Source organism: Brassica oleracea, chromosome C7 (genome assembly GCF_000695525.1).
Source record: "Brassica oleracea var. oleracea cultivar TO1000 chromosome C7, BOL, whole genome shotgun sequence".
Classification (NCBI taxonomy): Eukaryota; Viridiplantae; Streptophyta; class Magnoliopsida; order Brassicales; family Brassicaceae; genus Brassica; species Brassica oleracea.
This window is the reverse complement of record NC_027754.1, coordinates 27,393,276-27,415,665: the sequence shown is the minus strand read 5'-3', so window position 1 is coordinate 27,415,665 and position 22,390 is coordinate 27,393,276. Positions and strand designations below refer to the sequence as shown.

Below are 22,390 nucleotides of genomic sequence, written 5' to 3'. Positions count from 1 at the left end.
TTCTATATTGGACTCACTAGTGTTCTCTAAAATGAAAAGTCACTTACTTTTGTTTTTATTCAGTAATTATCTTCCACATATATTCAATAAAATATGACCTGACAAGCTGTCACAAGAGTGAACCAGACTTTGTTAAAGAGTTTTCGTATGGAGTATTTTAAGTTTTTTTTTCTGTTACCTGCAAAACAGCAGGAAGCGGAAAGACCAGAAAATAAAAAATTCAAATAAAACCGCTTAAACCAAATACTTAAATTGGGCCCGGTTAAGGTAACTAAACCGAAAATCTCGTAGCCACTGAGATAGTTGAGCCCGGACATTTGGGTTCGGTTCAGATTTATTCGGGTTTCAGGTTTTGGGGGTCAAAGATTCTACTCCCATTCGAGTATTTCTAAATTTCGATTTGGATTATGTTCGGATCTTTACGGGTTCGGTTTGAGTTCGGATAACCCAATTAAATGATTTTAAAATTTTAAAATTCATTATACACTTTAAATTTTTCAAAATCTATAAATAAAATAATATATTGCATGTAAATTTGAATAACATATGTTAAAATACTTAAACTTAACATATAAATTGGTTTGATTTGAATATTTTGATAGAGAATCAATAAATTTTTTAAGTATTTTTGGTGTTTTGAATATATTTTAGCTATTTTAGATATTTACTTTTGACTATTTGTATATATTTTTGAGTATTTTAGACAGCTTAAAAATATCTTATATATTTTGGATGGTTTTTTATATACATTAAATCTAAAAATAATTAATATATTTAGATATATAAATCTATTTTGGATATATTCAGGTATCCGAAATACTTCGGTTCTACTAGTTTTTTGGATCGGATTCGGTTCGGTTCTTTTTATTCAGTTTTTTTTTCCAGTCTTAGTTGGGCCACAAAATTGATATTCCCTCAGTTCCTAAATGTAAGATGTTTTAGGTAAAACACGGTTATTAAAAAATCTATTTTTGTCTAAAATATATTATTAAAACTATAAATTAAAAATACCAAAACTAATTACAAAATAGAACTATTAAATTTGATTAGTTAGTTTTTTGATAAAGTTAATGTTATCGCTTTAGGTATTGGAATATAAAAAGGAGTGAATATTTCTTTATCGGTTTTTGACAGTTGACTTGAAGTTACAAGGGAGACGCAGAGTCGCTTCTTCTCCGGGGAAACAGGTAACAATCTGTTCCAAAGCTTTCTGCAGAAAATATTTCTCCTATCGATAACTGATTTGGTTATGGAATTGCTTCGATCTACAGACATTATGAAAAATCCATCACTGTTTTTTTTTTTGGTCAAATAAAAATCCGTCACGGTTTAACGCAACTTTTTCTCTCTTGATTTTGCTTCTTCGATTTAGTGTTTATAGCTTCACTTGACTTGATAAAGAAAGACATAGACAGAGAGAGAGAGAGAGAGAGAGACATAGTAGTTTGCGTTTAGACAGACCCTAATAAGAGAGAAGTAAGAGTCTGTAAAGTAAAAAAAAAAAAAGTCTGTAATCAGATATGAGTTCTTGAATATATTATATAACATGTTGTTTTTTTGGTTATTTCTCTGTTTGATTTAGCTGAGAAGAAAGGTCGTTGACCACTAAGTTCTCATGGCGTCTGAGGAACCCTCGAGGCAGCAGACAGAGAAGTTGCCAAAAGATGATCCAGCGCCAGCCATCAGAGACATCCTCGAAATCGTGGATAATTTGCATAAGAAGTTTGTCCCTCCATCCCAAAAGGAACAAGCTCTAACAAAGTCTAGAAGCCAAGGTTTTAATCCCACCAACCCCTCACAAGCCCCTGAGAAGGAGAGGCTGGAGAAAACGAAAAGTCTCCCTGTACCTTCTTCAACCGAGCAGGATGACACCGAGCGTTATATCCCTAAGCTGAGACGTAACCTACGTCTGCTCAAGGAGGACGTGGTGAAGCTGCAAGACCTTCGCTGCGAAGTTGCGGATGAGGTCGGGACACATATCACTCCGCTTAAAAATCTGCTTAAGAAAGTGGAAAAGGAAACATCCTCCACGGCTAAGTTGACCAAGGGTATGAAGAAAGATCTGGAGGATATCAACAAGAAGATCTTTAACTTGATGTGTCAGGTCCCTTTGTTGCCCAACAAACGCAGAAAGCCTGGTGGGTTGGACTCCGAGGGTGGCGACGGAGAGAACAACGGCAAAGGTATTGAATGCTTGCCTGCTATCCACGTCAATGAAGAAGATCTCAAAAGACTCGCTGTTTTCAGAGATGTAAGAGACAAATTCAAGAACCTTAGTACTGACCACAAGAGGATCTGTCTGCTGAGCTTTGCTGTTTTCTCTGAGAATCAAGAGGTGAACAGAACAATGCTGATGTACTGGTGGATCGGGGAAGGAATTCTGCCTGATCAAGTCAAACCTGAAGATGCTGTGAAAGACATTCTCAAGGAGTTCATGGAGAAAAGGTTGATTGAGCCTGTTGAAAACAAACGCAAAGAGGAGCCGAACAGCTACAAGATGACCCCCTTTGTGCATTCTTCAGTGGTTCTCATCTCAACAGAGATAAAACTCTTTGATATTTATCATAAAGGGAAGAAGCCAAGCATGCACAAATCAGACCTGAACAAGGTCTGTCTTGTGGAAGGGTCATCAAGCCAACAGGAAGCAAAAGCTACAAAAATGCCAGACGTGAATCTCATCGAGACAGTGTTCAATGTCTCCGAGAGGTTTCCCGATTTCGCGTTCAAGTGGTTCTCTGAGGACCAACGATCAGCCAAGAAGAAGTTTGGTCCTATGTCAAAAACTGTGTTCAAGTCCCTCAAAGTGTTTTACTTGGGCAGGTGGGAGAGAACGGCTAAGCGACACATCGAGGTAGAGAATCCAGAGCTCATGAGACACTTGAAGCATATGACTAAACTAAGACTCTTGAGTTTTCAAGGGATCTCGAGAATTGAAAGGCTTGACGACGCTGTCTGTAAGCTCCGCGAGCTGATCATCTTGGACCTTAGAGCATGCTATAACTTGGAGAAGCTTCCGGAGAAGATAGATTCGCTCAAGGCGCTGACTTACTTGGACATCACGGATTGCTACATGATAGACCGCATGCCTAAGAGGTTGTCCTGGCTGAATAACTTGGTGGTTCTCAAGGGGTTTGTTGTGAGTGATGCTAATGATGAGGAGAAGGTCTGCACGCTGGCTGAGTTGGTGCACTTGGAGAAGCTGAGGAAGCTGAGCATTACGATAAACAAAGGTGATTTCAGTGTGAATGATCTGTTCTTGGCAGTTGAGGAGTTCAAAAGTCTTGAGAAGTTTAAAGTGGCGTGGGGAGGTATTAATGAACACAAGAAAGTTGAAGCTACTGGTGGAGTAAAAGAGTTCCTAAGAACGATTTCAAACGTTACAAAGGGCCAAGCTGCTGAAGCAAGAAAGCGTCGCAAGGTTCCAGAGCAGCTTCCTAAGAAGCTGGAGAAACTGGACCTGCAGTGTTTTCCTGATCCGGTTCTTCCCACATGGCTTCAGCCACATAAACTTGGTGGTCTGAAAAAACTCTACATTAAAGGAGGAACCGAACTTACTGGATTTGGAAAGTTTGAGACTGATGAGTCAAAGAAGTGCGAAGTCAAGGTCTTGCGTCTGAAATTTCTTCCTAGGTTTAAAGTGGAGTGGAGAGAGCTCGGGGAACTCTTTCCAAATCTGGAGTTCTTGGATAAGTATCAGTCTCCTCAAGTTAGTTTCTGCCCCTGCGATGGAATTGGAATCTGGCGCAAAAAACCTCAAGTCAAAGCTACTCTAAACTAAAAGCTTCCACCTGTCCCAAGCCTTCTTCTGCTATTGTGTTATGTTCCTTTTAATTCTCATTGTTGTTGTGTGTATTTGCTTCTCATTCTGTATTGATGGTTTGCTTTCAAGTGGTGTTGTTTGTGAACACTGTTGAATAAAGGAGCTTGGTTTGTTTGCTTTGCTTTTTTTTTTTTTGTGATGCGCATTTTTAAATGCATTATAATTTAACTGAAATGATCTTACCATATCTCTATCCACATATGTTGAGAGGCTAATACTAAAGAACTCTCATAAACTGCAGATGCAAGCGTAGGTAGACAAGAACTATGTATCTCTCAAGGTTTTGTTCAGTTAAAAGATCAACACTTTCAGATACTAACTCAAGAAACATGGTTGACATTGAGAGAGTTCTACATAGATATTCTGGATTATTGATTCAACAAAAAGACAAACACGAAAATCAAGAAAACGAAAACAAGCTTGATAACACAATGAAAAAGAGCATTTCAATCTTCTCAAGTCTGCAGAGGTGGAGTAGTTCTATTCTCTTCTGAAGTGGTCTCGTTGGCTGAACCGTCATGTGCAGTACTTTCAGTGTCAAGAAACACAGGAAGAAGCGTGGCCATCAGTCTAATAGCTAGAGGAAGACCACGAGACTTGTTCATCAGCTCGTCTATACATTTCGTGTCGTCATCTTCCTCATTTTCTTTGCGTGCTGCTTCATATATATCCCAAACACTCTAAGGATCAGGCCAAAGACGACGGATCTCATGTTCCTCTGCAACTAACATCTTGATCAGATTCTTTTTCTCATCCCTTGTTGTGTATATGACTCTTCCACCAGAACCTTTAGGGAATCCATCTCAAAGATACTTCCCCATCTCTCATCCTCCTTGAGTTTCTCCTCATGGTCCTGAAGCTCCTCGTTCCATTTGTCCTCTTCTCGCACATCATCTAACACAATCAGATACTTCTTCAGCCTCAGATTCAAGTGAAGTAAGAAAGAGCAAAGCAGAAAGCTCCTTCTCTTCAGCCGTCTCTTTATCAACTGTTCCAGTGATGAATACTAAAATTCATTCAGAAATAAGGTTTATGAATAAGAAAACTTGATCAACAACTAAACCAAAAATAGAGAAGCCTAGGCTATGATGAAAAGATATTCTCAAATGTCTCCTAAAAATGAATACTCCACTGAGGAGATTGGTTCACTGGTGAGTTTCTTTTGATCTGTCAGCATTGATTATTAGATAAAAAATTAATATCTACATAGTATTATATTTATAACATAAGAAACTTACTTCTTCAGCGGTTGTTCCTGTTATTTTTGAACCATCTTCATCAAATAAAAAAAAATTGCAGAATCATTTCCATCATCCACTATTACTTCAATTCTGAAACCGAAGAAATTTGATTTAAATTTAAAATTTAATAATAAATGAATATATATATATATATATATACTATTTACTTTTATAACTAAAATATATAAAATAGTGAATAATACCTCAACACACCAACAGATTGTGATTTAACACATTTTTGGCAATAAAGTGACAGTTAGGATTTTCTCAATTTGGTTGAGCAACTTGAACATAATATATAATTCCAACCACTATGCGAGACAATGTTAGTAGTGGTTGCCATACACATCATTGTCTTTTTCTGCAGTTTATAAGGTTATAAGATATTAGAAATAATTTTATATCATAACAATTTAATTAGATATTTCATATGATGAAGAATTATTTATAAGATATAGTTATATTACCTGAGGAATATCAGATGAAATGAAATCCAAAATATCATTAATAGAATTTTGGACTTAGAAATCTCATTATTTATTGAAAGATTTTCAACCATGTAGCCAAGGTTAAACAAACAACCATCATCATAGTTAAATTGTTTTCAACTAATTAGGCTTAATTTTAATAAAATAAACATCCAAAATAAATAGTACATTTTTCGAAAGTGAGCACCATAATCAAAATCATAATTCAAACATAATTTAGTTCCAGGAGATATTGACAAACAAATTACACCTTGGTATGTCTTGATCAAAACACTTGTGATTCTAAGAACAATATTATTATTTTTCACTTAGAATAGATACAACAAAAAGCTGAATATAACTTATTATTTTGCTTGTATTTTGCTTATTTTTTCTTGGATTTTGATTATGTATTTCTTTGTTTTCACTTATTTTAATCAGTTTATTGCCATCAGTTAATGTCATGTAAACTCGGAATAATATTTAATGAAATAAGTTGAAAAAAAGCAAACAAATGTCAAGGCCAAACTGCAAGAAATGAGCCTATGATTGAAGGATCATCTCGCCTTTTCAAAGGAAAAAGAGCGATCTCTTTCCAAATCATACCTGGTAGAATGGTATCACCAGGAAACTTGAAGCTTTCCGAACAAGTTCAATTGGAGGCATCTTTTAGAATGAAGTTGTCATTCTCTAATAGCTCTGCCACCATGAGCTTCAATTGGTTGTCTTGAGATAAAGTTTACAATTTTAAATAGTACATTTTTCGAAAGTGAGTAACAGAATCAAAATCATAATTCAAAAATAATTTAGTTCCATGAGATGCTGACAAACAAATTACACCTTGATATGTCTTGGTCAAAACACTTGTCATGATAAGAACAATATTATTACTTTTCATTTAGAATAGATACAACAAAAAGCTGAATATAACTTATTATTGTTTGTATTTTGTTTATTTTTTCTTGGATTTTGATTATGTATTTCTTTATTTTCACTTATTTTAATCAGTTTATTGCCATCAGTTAGATATCATGTAAACTCAGAATAATATTTAATGAAATAAGTTGAAAAAAAGCAAACAATTGAATATGTTTGTATATTAGTGAGCAGTTTGAACAACTGATATATATCCAACATTTGATGTTAAAAAGCATACATCCCATAGGGAACCAACATATACTAGATTATAGTTTTTTTATTATGGCGAATTTAGAGAAAAATTCACCATGGGTAAATGTCAAGGCCAAGATGAGCCTATGATTGAAGGATCATCTCGGCTTTTCAAAAAAAAAAATAGCGATCTCTTTCCAAATCATACCTGGTAGAATAGTATCACCAGGAAAATCAAAGCTTTCCGAACAAGTTCGATTATAGGCATCTTTTAGAATGAAGTTACCATTCTCTAATAGCTCTGCCACCACGAGCTTCAATTGGTTGTCTTGGGAAAAAGTTGACAACCAAACTTGCAAACTCCCTTCTGCCCCAAACAAAACCAACTTGTTTCCACCCATCTGAGTGTTCCATTCAAGCCAAAGAGAGGTGTGTCTCGGTTAGCCCATACATACTTCTGAAACTTTATATTCCTATACCTAATTACTAAGTACCATTTCTTCTTACCTAGTCTAAATAACCCTAATTCAAAACTCCCTAGATATGCTGATTTGATTAACCGTTATGTGTATAAATTATGTATGCTGAATTACTATATATTTAAGTAGGGGGGTTTCATGCGCCTTGAGCAGTTATAATAATTTTCAAGTAATATTTTTATTTTAATTGATATGAAATATAATTATTATTATTTTTTTTAATTTTATTGGTTTAAAAATTAAAACTATAAAACCAATTATTTTAGTTTGGTTTAACAATTTTGAATTTAAATTTATTTAGATTAGGTTAAATAAATTTTTATTTTCTACAACAATAACAATTATATTAAAACTATATGTATGCAATATATATATTCAATAAAATTTGATTTTTATTTATAAAACATTGATTAAAATCAATCTATTAAGTAATCATTTTACTTAGATAATTTATCGCAATTAAACATGAATAAATTTAAAATTTGGAAACTTAAATCAACTGTTTCTTTACATTGTTTAATATATTTTGGTTAAAAGTTCAAACATGTAACTATGTACAAAATTTTGACTTGATTAATAATATCTAGGTTTTATACTCCTTCCATTTCATAATAAGTGTATTTTAAGGTTTTTGTACATGATTTAAAAATTGTTAAACTTTTTATTTTAAATTTATTTAATAGTCTTCCTAAAAATAAATATTTATATAGAAATTTTACATTAGTGGTGATATATGAGTTAATAGTCATTGCCATATATAAAAATCATTACCAAAAAATGTTTATAAAGAAAATTGTACATGTCACAATTAGTTTGTTGTCATGTCATATTTTTCAAAAGCCATGTCATCTTTCTTTTGTTGATACTGAAAGTGGTGACGATACATAGACAAATCATTTTACAAATAATTTTAAGGGATTTTTGGCAAGACTATTAAAATATATTATTAAATAATAATTTATATATCACAACTAAATTAACATATATATCACATTAATAAAAATAAATTAATTATAATTATCAATAATTTTTTTACATCAACTTATATATCATATTTTGTATAAATAGACATATTTACCCAAATTAAATTGTAAGTGTGTATCAACAAATACAAAACTAAAGCAACATTAATCGAATAATGTTTTTGATAAAGCAAACTAAAACAACACTAATAAAAATATTGTTTTTATAACATGAAATTTCAACTCTATTGAAATGTAGATAAAATCAATTGAAATAGTTAAATCAAATAAAAAGAAATAAGACTTCAAAAATACATTTATGATTTTTAAACCATTTCAGTTAAATACTAAAATAATAATGTCTAAATGTAAATTATTTTTTTTTTAAATAAAGAATACCATATTTATTATTTCTACACACAGTGAGGAAAAATAATAATGTTTCTTAAGTATCTAAAAAGATTTTTAGGGGTTATGATTTTGACAAAATTTCTTCTCATCTCTCTCCTATTTACTTTTTTCTAATTGTTTTTATTAACCATACATATATAAGAATCCAAACCATTTTTTTAAAAGAAGGTGCACTTCAAAGATAAATCTTTTCTCTGGATATTTAAATGAAGCTCAAAGCATGGTCTCATATTCGTGGAAGCCACACATATTTAGTATCGTGGAGTTGCTTCAAACTCGGATCACTTAAATCACCGGAATACGCCTACTAGTAGACCATCCATGTATAGTTTTTTCTAATTGTTTCATTATTAAGATACTCACTTAGAACCTACTGATGGTCATGCTCTTATGCAGAGAATAGTGACAATTCACCATTCTTGCTCTTGCATCTTGAAGAAACAGACACAATCACAATTCATAGCTTTTGCGCTTGAAGATACGCTCACTGAGTCACACATCTCTTTGGGATAGTTTTTCATGCAATTGCTGGTATTTATTTTTAACAAATGCTATAAAGATGAGTATATTCATTTTACGATTTAACAAGGTGATAATCCGCACCCTGCGCAGAGTGAATGGAGTACACAAAATTATAAATTTTAATCTATAGATATTGAAAAAATAAAAGAAAAAGTGACATATTATAATAGTATAGATTAGCAGAAGTAATGTTTGATATACAGATTGATGCAAAGAAACCAATTTGGGATTGGAAGTTTACTGAAGTTTTTTTGTCAAAAAAAGTTTACTGGAGTATCTGGGTAACGATAATATTATTATGGTTGAAAAACAGTAATTGTCTTATTATCGAAGTTTTATAGTTATATTTTATGGTTGAGAATGTTTTTAGTGTTGTCACCTAAGTAATGGTAATTTGGTTAATAACACATGAATTCAAGGTTAATTTATAATAATGTTCCTCCTTTAATATAAAAGGATGAATACTATTTTTTGTGTATGCTATTTGAGGATATAAACGTGTTTTTAGTGCTATTTAAAGATATTTCTATTTTATTTGTATAAAGTCAAATACATAATCTATAAACACTAAACTAACCAGTTCTATTATTTTCAGTTATAATACCAAAATGTCATAAGTTATGATAAACTAATTCATTTTGTTTTATATTCAAATAAGATTAGAAAACAAAATATTTTTTTTTTGGAGAATTCTTTATGTTGTTATTCTATTACACTTAGCCGCTAAGTCGTCTCGTCTGTCCCCCATGCAAAAGTCATTGAGATTAGGCCTGGGCAAAATAACCGGAACCGAAGAACTGAACCGGAACCGAACCGAAATACCCGAAACCGGAACCGGACCAATACCCTCAAATACCCGTACGGTTCCATTATTTTTATATCCGAAATAACCGAACCGAACCGAACCGGAACCGAACTGAGAACCGAACGGGTACCCGAATATATAAAAATATTAATTATATATACATATAACATCATTAAATATATATTTTAAATTTAAAATTCTATTAAAAGTATGTCCAAATTTTTTATCTAAATCATCCTAATTATTTGATATTTTACCTTAAATACCCGATATTTTATCCAAATTATCCGAACTACCCGAACTATCTGAACCCGAACCGGATCCAAATGAGAACCGAACTTTTTCCGGATATTTTTCGGATCCTACATTTACTATCCGAACCGAACCGAACCCGAAATTATCCGAACCGAACCGAACCGAAAATAGGTCAAGTACTAAATGGATCCTCTAACCCCTATCCAAGCTACCCGAAACCCGAAATACCCGAACCGAACCGAACCGATACCTGAAATGCCCAGGCCTAATTGAGATAATCCAATTTACTGTATCGAATTTCGACATAGCATTAGAAAATTTTAACAAAAGCATTGAATTTACTGAACTTTAATAAGCTTATTAAACTCTTGAGTCTTTGTTTATTCCATCTCTTGTCTCATTTGCAATTGACTGATGTTGCAGGTGAGATCCGGTCTCACTTTTTTTTTGAAGTATACATGGGTATACTGGTCACATAGAAATGGTCCAGACTAGTTACGTGTTGCCATGTGTCGGTCTTTTGTCTTTGGCGATGCCGAAATGTTAATTCCCGCTTTTCACTTTTTTAACGAGTGGGAAAACAGAAAACAAGTAAGAAAAACAACGTTTCTTTGACAAATGTGTCTTTCTTTAGTCGTTTTGCGAGAGGTACGTAAAAGCTTTCTAGGTAGGGAAAATATAAAACCTTTCTTACCAATTACCTCAAGTTCACAAGTTGATTACTGATGTGGTTTGTTATGGAATATCTTCAAAAAACTTGATCTAGACATTTTTTTTTTTTGCAAATTGGGTCTTGTGTGTGTTTTAGGTTTCTTCTGGGAGCTGAGAAGAAAGGGTTTTCATGGTTTCCAAGGAGTTATCACCAGAGGTGCCAAAGAAAAAAGATGATCCAAAGACTGCAATCCAAGAGATCCTCAAGATCGTGAACCAACTACATACAAAGCTTCTTCCATATCAGAGGCAAGATATAATAAAGACGTCTGGAAGCACTGCTGCTGGACTCAATAAGCAAACATGATCATAGACCAATAACCAAAACAAGAGACTTGAATCAGTGACAAGTTCACCTGATGTTTTAGTTGGCCAAGAAGATTCTGAGGATGTGGTTCCCAAGCTGCAACTTAATCTACGTAAGTTGAACAGTGATCTGATTAAGCTACAAGAACGTAACGAAGACGTTGGATATGAGGTGAGGAAACATTTTACTCCACTTAACAGCCTGCTGAAGAAAGTGGAGTCTTCAAAACATGAGTTTACCAAAGGCATGAAGAAAGAATTGGGGGATATCAACACGAAGATGTTTAACTTGATGACGAAAGTCCCCATGTTGCCCAACAAAGGGTAAGAAACCCAAAGGATCAGATTCTCATGCTGGCTGAGGTGGACAACTACGGGAAATGCATTGCTTGCTTGCTTGCCTGGCATTCATGCAAATGATGAAGATCTCAGAAGACTAGTTGTGTACAGAGATGTAAAAAACAAGTTCAAAGAGCTTATGGGCTTAAAAGAAGTCAAGGGCGAGACATACATGTGGGAAGTGTGGGTTGAGTTCCTTTCTTATGCAGCAACTTAGTGTGGCGCTATCGAACACGCGGCTCAGCTAAGCAAAGGTGGAGAACTCATAGCTTTGTTTGGTTATTGATGGCTCATTTTGGATTAGGAGACCAGTTCCAGATCAACCAAGGAGGTGCCATAACCAAACTTATTATAAGCAAAGTGATGTTCGAATGACGGCAGAAGTAGCAATTAGTTCCTCAATTTGCTTCTGTTGTGTTCGTTTGTCGTATAATTACCAGATATAGAATCATCTGCATTTTAGTTCTCATGACCTTCATGTTTATCTTGTGCCTTGATTTATGTGAGCTTGATTGTCCTACTAGCCAAAACAGAACTCTCCACTAAATGATGTTCCTTTTTATCCTACATACAATCAGTTAACAAAAAAAAGCTCTTTATATGTGTTAAATTTGAACTTCACTAGAAGATTCTGTGACAGGACACGTCACCACGGTCCGTAACGACTCCATAACAGTTTTGATGTTATCATTATCTGTTTGGTTTTATGATTTACATTCACATTAGGATTCCTATTTGATTTGGCTTTATCTAGTAGTTGGTTTTCCTATATATGTAAGCCTCACGGCATATTTAGCTTATCAATAATAATAATATTCCTTAATCACAAACTCTCTCTGAATCTATCTCGTGCTCAAGTTCATACAGAACTTAGCATATCGAGCTCAGTCCTTCTTCTTCAGAGGTCAATTGGTCATCTTCTAGGTTTGTAGGTTTGTGTATCCCCCTTTCTTCGAATCCGCAAGTAGGATTTCTAGTTGGGGAATCTATCTATCCGTTTCCCGTCTCAGTGGTATCAGAGCAATCGACTACCTCATGACCAGTCAAGGAATCGAAACCCGTCAGGCTACCGCTCTAAGCGACATGAACAAGCAAATCGAGGAACTTCTTTTGTCACAAAACCAGCAAACAGAGGCAATCCGCAAGGAACTAAGCGGAGAAATCTCTGAACTCAGAAACATGATGGAAAAATACTTCGCCAACACCCCACCACCTTCGACTAACTAACAAGGCACAAGTCAAGACAACTCAACTGCTGTTATTTCCAACTCTGGAATGACCCGACAAGAAGAACTGCCAGAAAACTTTGGATGGCAGCACGACAAAAACATTGCAACACAATCCTGATACTGATCATAATCCCAACCCAACTCTACCTAATGGACTAGCTTCAAGATTGACTAAAATTGGATTCCGATGTTCAATGGGTCAGTTCTTAGAGAATGGATATATCATTGCAAACAATTCTTCTCCATAGACAGCACACTGCCTGAACTGAAGGTCCACCTTGCTTCTCTTCACATGACATGCAAAGCCTTACAGTGGCACCACACCTACATCGCTAATCGCTACAACATCTTTCCACTCTGGCCGGAATATGTTGCAGCTGTATCAGCACGCATTGGAGAGCTATATGATGACCCTCTATCCGAATTAGTCAGCTTAAAGCAAGGTAACAACACCATTGAAATCCATTTAGAGAAGCTCTATTGTGCTGCGAACAGAATTACGCTTGCTCTGGGCCATGCTCTGAGTATCTTCTTGACAAACATTAAATAACATTTGGCTCTTTATGTACGTCAATTCAACGTCACAACCGTTCCAGAAGCTGCAAGGATCGCAAAGCTTCATGAACTATCTCTTCAACACACTCTGGTTAGAACACTTCCTCCCACCTTCAACTCATGAAGATCAAATTTCTCACAACCCAAGAAGAACCAATTCAGCACCTCAACACCACCCACGACTAACGCTGTTGGAAATCAAAACAATAAACCCCCTCCTCTCCAACACACCTCAGAAACGGGTATCTTTAGAAGAGATGTAGGAAAGAAAACGTAAGGGTTTATGCATGTTTTGTGAGGAACCGTTTACACCAGGTCATCAACTTAAGCATAGGCGTGCTGAGTTCTTGTTCTTGGAAGCTGATACAGAGTTTGATGAAGAAATTGCGCTGGAAGAACAAATACGTGAAACAACTCTCGATGAAGACAACAAGGTCGCCATTATCTCTGTCCACGCCTTAAATGGAACCCCGATATTTAACTGTAAAATTGAAGTTGCATATCTTACTCGACTCTGGCAGCACTCATAACTTTCTCGATGTACAGATCGCTAAAAGCTTAGGGTGCACTTTGATACCAACCAAACCAACACTAGTCGTCGCAGCAAGTAGAGAACTGATTACTAAGTACAAATGTAGTGTGTTTTCTTGGAAGATGCAGGGATACATGTTTAGTTCTGAAATACAAACCTTGCCCTTGGGTTGCAGAAATCACAGGAAACATGTTCACCAAACAGTCCCAAGGAAATCACAGGAAACAGTCTCAACAAACTCATGTTACAAGGACCTCAGATTGCTTTACTTCATCTTTGGGAACTGGACAGTACGCTAGAGACACAGCAAACCTTCAACCTTGACACTGTTTGTTACCACACTCATAATGTCTTTTCTGAGAATCAGTTAAAGCTCTGTCCAAATCCACCTCCATCACATTCGATTTTGCCTCAATATTTCTGCAAAGATAAAGAACCATAGAGGATGCTTGAGAAAAAGATGGTAAGTCGCCAAAACAGAGCAGTGACAAAGGTATATTAGTTCGGCGGAAGGGATACCCTGATTTTCATACTTGAGGCCAAGTATGCTATGGAAGCGGGAGTATTGTGACAGGACACATCACCACTAACGACTCCATAACTGTTTTGGTGGTATCATTGGTTTTATGATTTACGTTCACATTAGGATTCCTATTTGATTTAGCTTTATCTAGTAGTTGGTTTTCTTATGTATGTAAGCCTCACGGCATATCTAGTTTATCAATAATAATAACATTCCTCAATCACAAACTCTCTCTGAATCTATCGTGCCCAAGTTCATACAGAACTTAGCATATCGAGCTCAGTCTTTGGAGATGATCCTTCTTCTTCAGTGGTCATCTTCTAGGTCTGTGTATCCCCTTTCTTCGAATCTGCAAGTAGGATTTCTAGTTCGGGAATCTATCTATCCGTTTTCCGTCTCAGATTCCAAGAGAGTGATGACACAAACGTTAAAATGATCCAAACATCTCAGACTACATGATGTACCTCATGATCTTGCATGCAACCTGGTCTGGTGTCGGAGGTTGCTGGAATAGGGAAAGATCATATTCAGAGACACACTGGCTGAAACTGGCAAGTTCTGCCGAAGGAGGCACATAGAGGAGGTCATTGTGCTCCTACCGCACACGTGGAGCAACCCAGCAGAGGCGGGGAGCTCAATTAGTGGCGCACTTTGGACTAACAAATCACTTCAAGATGCCTCATAATAGGCACGAGACTGATGAGCTCCCCAGCCGCTTGTGATGGAAATTTTTCTCGTCTGTTGCACCGTTTGCCACATATCATTCAAGTCACATGTTGCAAAACGTTTATATACATGGCCGAGTCGAGATTACATTTACTGTCCATCGAAGTTGATGAAAACAGGGTTTGGTCCAACGTCTGTGAGCTTTGTTGCGAAAAGAAAAGAAAATATACAGAGCAAAACCATGACCGAAACATTAAAACCAGTACAGGCTCAAGAAGAAGCTCCATGCACAAGCAAGAGAGTTTTTAGAAAAGGAAATCAAACATAGCTGTGTCTTGAAATGATCATGGACCCTCGGGTAGTAGAAGATGATGATAACTTAAAAGAGTGAGTCATCTTTTCGGTTTTAACCAGCGATTCTCCTAGAGTAGGGATTTGGAGGCTGTATAGGTCTGAGGAACATGTCACCACTTTCTCCCACCCACCCTGCCTTCATCGCCGGCCTCCATCTTCCACCAACCACCGCTGCATTTGCCACTGCAGTCTCTGATGGCCCACGAGGAAAGACCCAATTCTTGTTCATCGATGCTGCAAATGTGCACCATTTGATTTCCCCTTCAGATGAGTAATCAAACTATGCCAACAAAAGAACAAAATTTTGATGTGATTTTTGTTACTTACAAGGACTCTTCCTTCCAGGCGGTGGTATATACCTAGCATCTCTGACATGATAACTTCCGACAGCTTTCTTGTTCCATGTTGTGTCCTGGTTAATCTTATTAGACATCTCCAGCTTCCGCTGGGTCTGACAAGCACCAAATGGAGGAGCGTTCACCTTTGAAGTAGCATAACTGTTGAATGGCGCCTTATTATTGGTCTTGAGGGATTGCTGCTGATGCTCAAGAGGCCCTCTCTGTCCAACAGACTGTTTGGAACGGAGAGATGGTGGAACATAGTAACAACTATGGAAGAACGGATGCTGCAAAGCCTCTGCAGCCGTCGGCCTATTGCTGGGATCCCACGAGCAGAGGCGCTCAACAAGGTTAACCGCCTCTGCACTAGCATACGGCATCAAGTTTGAAAGGTGTACACCAGGAAGCTGGAAGATAACAAATAGATCCTTACTAGTATCGAAAGATTAAAAAAATAAGTGTCTCTTTTTTCTCTAGCAACATTGAAAATTTCAACAAGAATATACCTGAGGGAATTGGTAATTGATAACGCTAGCAAGATTAAGCCCCTTCAACCATGTCTCTTCAGTTGGGCTGCCTATCACACTGCAGATTTTATATATCTCATCTGCTTCACTGCATACATAAAAAAAGAGATTTTGGTAGCTTAACATCACATCCGCAGCATTGTTTTATTAAGGAAAACTGTAATGCCAAATACCTAGCTCCAGGAAAAAGAGGGCGAAGAGACAACAGCTCAGCCAGAATAGCGCCCATTGCCCACATATCTGTAACACAAAAAAAGTACACATTGTTAACAAATGGACCAATACAATGTAGAAAGACTTCTTTTATTGATATATTGGGAACACTAACCAACTTTTGACGTGTATACATATGACCGTAGCAGTACTTCAGGTGCCCTATACCTGTTAGAAACACAAACTTTTTAGCACATATATATCATTGAACTACAAACACATTGATTTACTTAGAAAAGCATTTCAACAGAGCAAGGAAGTGAATCTCACCAGCGTGTAGAGACATACTCTGTATAAGGTGGACTTGAGTTAATCTCCCGGGCCAGGCCAAGATCAGCAATCTTTATAACATCTTTAGAGACTAATAGATTCTCTGCATCAGGAAAAAAATACACATGTTGCATTGACAATGTATTGAACTACGACTGCGGTAGAAAAACTTGGAAATTTTGATTTGAAAAAGTCGAACTATGTGGTGGTGTTTATTGGTAACTCAAGGCTATCAATTACCTGGCTTAAGATCTCGGTGGAAGTATCCACGCTGATGCATGTAACAAAGACCTTGAAAGACTTGAAAGCACCAATTTCGGATATCAGATTCTGCAAAGAGCTTAGGGCGATCCTTCATAAGCTGGTAAAGATTGCAATCCTGAACGAGAAAGAAAGGAAAGAATGTTTAGGGTAATGGAGAATAAAAAAGCTATAGCAAACAGATCAAACAAAAAGTAGCAAAAGCATACCATGTACTCGAAAACAAAGTAAAGAATATCATTTTCCCGGATGACTTCCTTCAGCTTCACAATGTTTGGATGGTTCATTCTGCTAAGCGACTGATATGAGAAAAGAGAGGAATTAGCAAACATACAAGAAGAAAGACTGAGAAATGGGAACATTTTCAGTGAAGAAGAAACAATACCTTCACTTCTCTCAGATTAATACATTCTTCCCAAGAGTAATACTTCTTCTTCATCTTTTTAATCGCAACCTGTCCATGGAAAACTTTAGTACCATAAAATCAAGTACAAATAGTATAGAAGCCTTATATCTTTGGGGAAAAAACTTACAACTTCACCCGTCTGTTTATTGACAGCTCGCCAAACATTCCCAAAAGTTCCATCACCAACTTCTTTGATTAAATTATACCTATGTTTGCATAAGATATCGAAAAGCAAACAGGAAATATATAAATCACGGGGTCTGAAGCCAAAGATGAGAGAAAAACATGCTAGAAATCAAACCTACCTCTCCATCTCCCCTACAGTAAAGTATCTCCTTTGGTTTTTGTCTCTAGAGAACTGAAATGTTTCTGTAACTAAAATCTTCCACTTGTTCGTATGCCAGCGAAGCTCGAAGATTCTCCCGCAGGGTAGGCTGGCCGTTATTTACTTATGAAAACCAATTGGTTTACCATCAAGGCAAAAGAAAGACACCAAGAGAAGAAGACAAAACATGTTGAGAACTGAAAGACACAATGAAGAACGAACCAACAAGTGGGAATGTTGAGAACAATTCACTCAAGGGGTTCGGAGACTCAAAAGACAGTACTATCAAAGCTACGACATGTCAAAACTTGAAAAGAAACTGGTACATCCTTGTTCAGTCTTCTACAAGAACCAGGTATGGAATAGGGACTAACAGGACTTTTTTTGACTCTAGGGACCAGGTTTAGATGAGAGACTCTAGGCCTATTCGACGGAATGATAACTTGCAGACATCAACCCTGCACAAAACAAAGGTGCCACACAAACAATCTTGTTTCAACAAATATGGGGAAATTCAGCAGTGATATAAGATGTAAGTTTGGAGTATATGATATCCTTTAACTCTATCATATAGTATTCCTTTTTGAGATTTCCTAGATTCTTCATAGCAGTTTTTTACCTTCTCTCTAAATTTCTTTTTACTAAACTACTAATATTGCAAAAAAGTCTTTAAATATAAACCGACTATTATTCAATTTACAAAAGAAAAAAAAAAAACATACCTGACTCGCACCTTCGATGAAGATGGCGGAAGAAGGGCAGAACATTAAGTGCAGATGACGAAAGAGCCAACAAGGAAGTCTGAACGCGCAAGAAACCGCAAATCGAGTGCTTCTTGCAGTGAGAAAACCCGAAAGTGGTAGCACCCAGAGCAGATGTGATCTAGTTCCATGTCTCAAAAGAAGCAAATCTACTGCAAATGAAAGCTTAATGTAACCTGATAATGAACACAAACAGCAGTAGGAAGAATCAATATCAGAAGCTACATGGAATAGAAACAATAACGATTTAATAGCAAATGAAATCCAATTCCAATAGACTCCTACGAATATCAGGAAACGCAATAACGAAACCATAACTGCAATCAATGAAGAACAGAGTATATCCCACAGAATCGTAACCCTAAAAATCAATTTAGAAACAATTCGTCAAGATCTTTGATTAACCTCAAGGTCAAGGGGCCAATAGGCATAAGCTCCGTCACCGACGACGGGGAAAAAGACTTTATCCAAAAAGCTTCTCCTTCCCAAACTCCACCGCTCTCTCTCTCTCTCTATCTACTTGCCGCGTATTTTTGTGAGGTTCTCTCGTGATACTTACTAATAACAAACAAAACGAAACCTACTTTTGGAATATATATATCACCGCTCTATCTCTCGCGATAAAGGAATATTATTATCGTTAAGTATCGTTCGTCGGAAAAAAAAAAAGATTGTAATCGTTAGTCAGCAATATTATGGTCGTGTTCATCTCGACCCTACATTAACAAATTACATATAAACCGTTGATTTAATTGGTGATGACGTCATCACTAATTTGAACCGTAAGATTTTGAATTTTTTTATGACCGCCTTCTCCAAACCTTTATCCTTTTGTTATTCTCTCTGCTTTGCTTTCCATCCCAACAAGTTGTTTACACGTGATAAACATTAAACTGAGTTATCACATAATAAGGGAGCCTTCAACGTCGTACATTTTATAAATCAACTTCGTCCAACTATATGGGCTTTACAGTATACGAAAGCCCAAAGATAAAAAGGGCCAATACTAATTTCTAGCATTGTTAGTTTTCGATTTATTTCACTTCTTCTACACAGAAGAGTACGGACAGATCGGGAGAAGAGCAATGGAGTTTTACGACGAAGACAAGCCAAGATTCGTCTTCCAATCTCGTCCTTCCTCTTCTCGCAAGACGAAGGAGGAGGAAGATCATAAAACCCCTAACAAGATCTTCATCTCAATCTCCGTCGTTATCTCCCTTCTCACTCTATCACTCTCCTTCTTCTACTTCGAATCCGAGCCTACCCAGTCGCTTCTCTTATGGCTCGCAATCTCCTTCCTCGTCGGTCCTTTCGCGCCTCCTTCTCTCACCGGTGGCAAAATCCGCGTCGGTTACGGTCAGATCCTGGAGCCGGAGCAGCTCAACGAGGAACACTCGACGGATAACGAACGCGAATCGAGGAGGAACAAGCGATCTAATAAAGTGATGAAAAACGATAAACCGCCGGAAAATCCACCTCCAGTAAAAGTGGATCGGAGTGAGATTCATGGATCTGTGAAGGAAACCAAGGAGTGGAGTGATGAAGAGATCGAAGTTCTGAAGAAGCAGCTGGTAAAGCATCCGGCGGGGAAGCCTGGGCGGTGGGAAGCGGTGGCGGCTGCGTTTGGAGGGAAGTACAAGACGGAGAATGTGATCAAGAAGGCGAAAGAGATTGGGGAGAAGAAAGTCTACGAGAGTGACGACTACGCTCAGTTTCTGAAGAAGAGGAAAGCTTCTTCGGATCCGAGATTGGGTGAAGAAGAAGAAGACGCTGGGAAGAATGGAGGAGATGACGAGACTTGGAGTAATGGAGAAGACATTGCACTGCTCAATGCTCTTAAAGCTTTTCCGAAAGAGGCAGCCATGAGATGGGAGAAGGTTGCAGCTGCAGTGCCTGGGAAGTCCAAGGCAGCTTGTATGAAGAGAGTTACTGAGCTTAAGAAAGGGTTTCGGAGCTCCAAGTCGGGAGCCAATTAGCTAGGGAGAGAAGTTGATTCAGACTCTTTTTTCATGGTAGTTGTTACATGTGTTCTGAATAATTGTGATATCTACATTGAATGTGAGTTAGCTGGAAGATGATAATCACTATTCTTGGGAGATAGTGTTAATGTTATGTTGATGACGTGTTCTTGAGCTGATGTCTTACTCTTTAGGTTATGGCTCGTGTTTTTGATGTTGGGAAGGCTTGCTATTTTATCCAATGGTTGTATGATTCATAGTTGGTAAAAGTGTCTTTATTTTCTTTGGTTTATTGAAAGGCATACTATAGTGGTTTGGTGAGGGGGAAAAGGGGTGTGAACTTGGCATGAAAATGGTTTAGGTTCATAGTTGTTTTCGGTTTATGGTTGCCTATTCCTCGTAGAATATATCATTTGTAGAAGAAATATATCCTTAGGCTGAATGATCGGTTCACCTCAATTAACTAATATACGACCACTAAGATTGCTGAATGCTCTTGGAATCCTCAGTCACGTAACCTTCGATCTTTAGTGAAAGAAATATTCCTGCATCATCAACTCATTGTTTTCTCTCTTATTTTGTATGTATGAGATGAAATGTCTTCTTTTCTTTTTGTTTTCTGAATTTCTAGAGGTTCCATATTTGAAGACCCACATCTCTAAATCGAGTCCTAAATTAACTTTACTTAGTATATAGCAGATCTTTTCTAATGGATATCAAACTTATGATCCCTGGGATCTCTACTAGTATACGAATTTTATCCCTTATTTTTTTATTTTTGTTTAAAATATTTAGCTCCAAATAAAGGAAAACTCAATAACCCAGTTTACAAACAAATCTAAATGTCCACTAATCTGTGTCGTTGGATCAGATGATAAACAAAACGGCGTGTGATCCCATCTCCATTACCAAATAGTAGGCATGGGCATTCGGGGTCTCAATCGGGTTTCGGTTTAGTCCAATCGGGTTTCGGTTTTTCGGGTTTATCAAAATCAGCTATATTCTGATTATATGAAAATTTGGTTCGAGACCGTTTTGGGTTCTATCGGGTTCGGGTCGGGCTTAGTAAATCTTCAAAGAACCGGTACAACCCGATGTACTTTCGGATTCGGGTCCCAATCGGTTCTTCGGGTTAAATGTACCTGATTTATATCTACTTTGTAACCAAAAAATAAGTAAAATCGGTTCTTCGGTTTTAAAATACTTGATTTGTACCTGATCCGATAAAAACCGAATTCGATACATTTTTATCGGATCGGGTTTACGGGTTCTGGATACAACCAGGTCTCTAGTGATTCAGGATATTGTGGAGCAGGGAAGGAGTGAAGGAGGTTTATTACAATGTGAATGTTGGAGAATCTACTAAATCAACTGGACTTTACTATTTTGATATATGTTACATTATTCAGGCTACAGATTATTCCATGTGCCGATTGTATGTGGGAAGGTTTTGTGATTCAAGGGTGTCGTCAAATCAGTACCGTCCCAGTAGACTTTGTGGCCTAAAGCAGATTTATGTGGTAACATATATTTAATTTCTAAAAATATTTTTTGTCCAAAATATATTTAATATTTTTTGTTTAAAATAAAAAATGATATAGTAGTTTAGTTATAAATAAAAAGTATAAATAAAAATTCAGATGAATATTAGATTAGTAGTGGATATTTTAATAAATTAAAATCGCTAGTTTGTTTGAACTATTATTATCTTTTTTTAACTATTATTATTTTAGTAACAAAAAGAAAAAAAAATAGAAAGAATAACAAATAAGTCACTACAAGAAAACGTGCCCATAACAACGAACATTTACGACGAAAATATTTCGTCGTAAATTTACATGGTGTTTACAACGCAATTACGAGAAATCTAACTTTCGCCGTAAACGCCATGTAAATTTACGGCGAATAGATTTCGTCGTAAACTCCATGTAAGTTTACGACGAATGTACGTGGAATGAGAAATACGTCGTAATCATTACATCGACATTACAACGAAGCATGTTACCGTTATATTTAGGTGAAAACGTGTATTCAATGTGCTTTA

General features: G+C 36.5%; 4 protein-coding genes and 1 pseudogene across 4 annotated transcripts; 2 read left to right on the top strand and 3 right to left on the bottom strand.

Annotated features, from left to right (window-relative positions):
- Positions 1-1,114: 1,114 nt before the first annotated feature.
- On the top strand, positions 1,115-3,946 carry LOC106306415 (disease resistance RPP13-like protein 4). Its single transcript, XM_013743028.1, has 2 exons — positions 1,115-1,187; positions 1,583-3,946. Exon 2 carries the CDS (start codon positions 1,616-1,618, stop codon positions 3,776-3,778), a length of 2,163 nt encoding a protein of 720 aa, XP_013598482.1. The 5' UTR covers positions 1,115-1,187; positions 1,583-1,615; the 3' UTR covers positions 3,779-3,946.
- Positions 3,947-4,275: 329 nt separating this feature from the next.
- LOC106302989 lies at positions 4,276-7,039 on the bottom strand (annotated as a pseudogene).
- Positions 7,040-15,030: 7,991 nt separating this feature from the next.
- LOC106306119 (cyclin-dependent kinase F-4) lies at positions 15,031-17,845 on the bottom strand. Its single transcript, XM_013742596.1, has 11 exons — positions 17,608-17,845; positions 17,430-17,508; positions 17,282-17,350; positions 17,106-17,195; positions 16,876-17,014; positions 16,636-16,738; positions 16,481-16,533; positions 16,326-16,392; positions 16,132-16,240; positions 15,615-16,032; positions 15,031-15,521 (listed from the first exon to the last, which is right to left on the bottom strand). Exons 1-11 carry the CDS (start codon positions 17,613-17,615, stop codon positions 15,340-15,342), a joined length of 1,317 nt encoding a protein of 438 aa, XP_013598050.1. The 5' UTR covers positions 17,616-17,845; the 3' UTR covers positions 15,031-15,339.
- LOC106306121 lies at positions 17,644-18,538 on the bottom strand. The gene is made up of 2 exons (XM_013742598.1): positions 18,350-18,538; positions 17,644-18,085 (listed from the first exon to the last, which is right to left on the bottom strand). Exon 1 carries the CDS (start codon positions 18,517-18,519, stop codon positions 18,394-18,396), a length of 126 nt encoding a protein of 41 aa, XP_013598052.1. The 5' UTR covers positions 18,520-18,538; the 3' UTR covers positions 17,644-18,085; positions 18,350-18,393.
- Positions 18,539-19,408: 870 nt separating this feature from the next.
- Positions 19,409-20,636, top strand: LOC106306120 (dnaJ homolog subfamily C member 2). Its single transcript, XM_013742597.1, has one exon. The coding sequence runs from the start codon at positions 19,474-19,476 to the stop codon at positions 20,362-20,364; it is 891 nt and encodes a 296-aa protein (XP_013598051.1). The 5' UTR covers positions 19,409-19,473; the 3' UTR covers positions 20,365-20,636.
- Positions 20,637-22,390: the final 1,754 nt, after the last annotated feature.

Excerpts from the sequence above, each read along its gene's own strand:
- LOC106306415 (XM_013743028.1), top strand. The coding sequence starts at position 1,616 with ATGGCGTCTGAGGAACCCTCGAGGCAGCAGACAGAGAAGTTGCCAAAA.
- LOC106306119 (XM_013742596.1), bottom strand. Across the intron at positions 16,033-16,131 it reads TCAATTACCAATTCCCTCAG|CTTCCTGGTGTACACCTTTC; the intron begins GTATATTCTTGT and ends GTTATCTTCCAG. Across the intron at positions 15,522-15,614 it reads GCCTGGAAGGAAGAGTCCTT|CATCGATGAACAAGAATTGG; the intron begins GTAAGTAACAAA and ends GCACATTTGCAG.
- LOC106306121 (XM_013742598.1), bottom strand. The coding sequence starts at position 18,519 with ATGGAACTAGATCACATCTGCTCTGGGTGCTACCACTTTCGGGTTTTC.
- LOC106306120 (XM_013742597.1), top strand. The coding sequence starts at position 19,474 with ATGGAGTTTTACGACGAAGACAAGCCAAGATTCGTCTTCCAATCTCGT.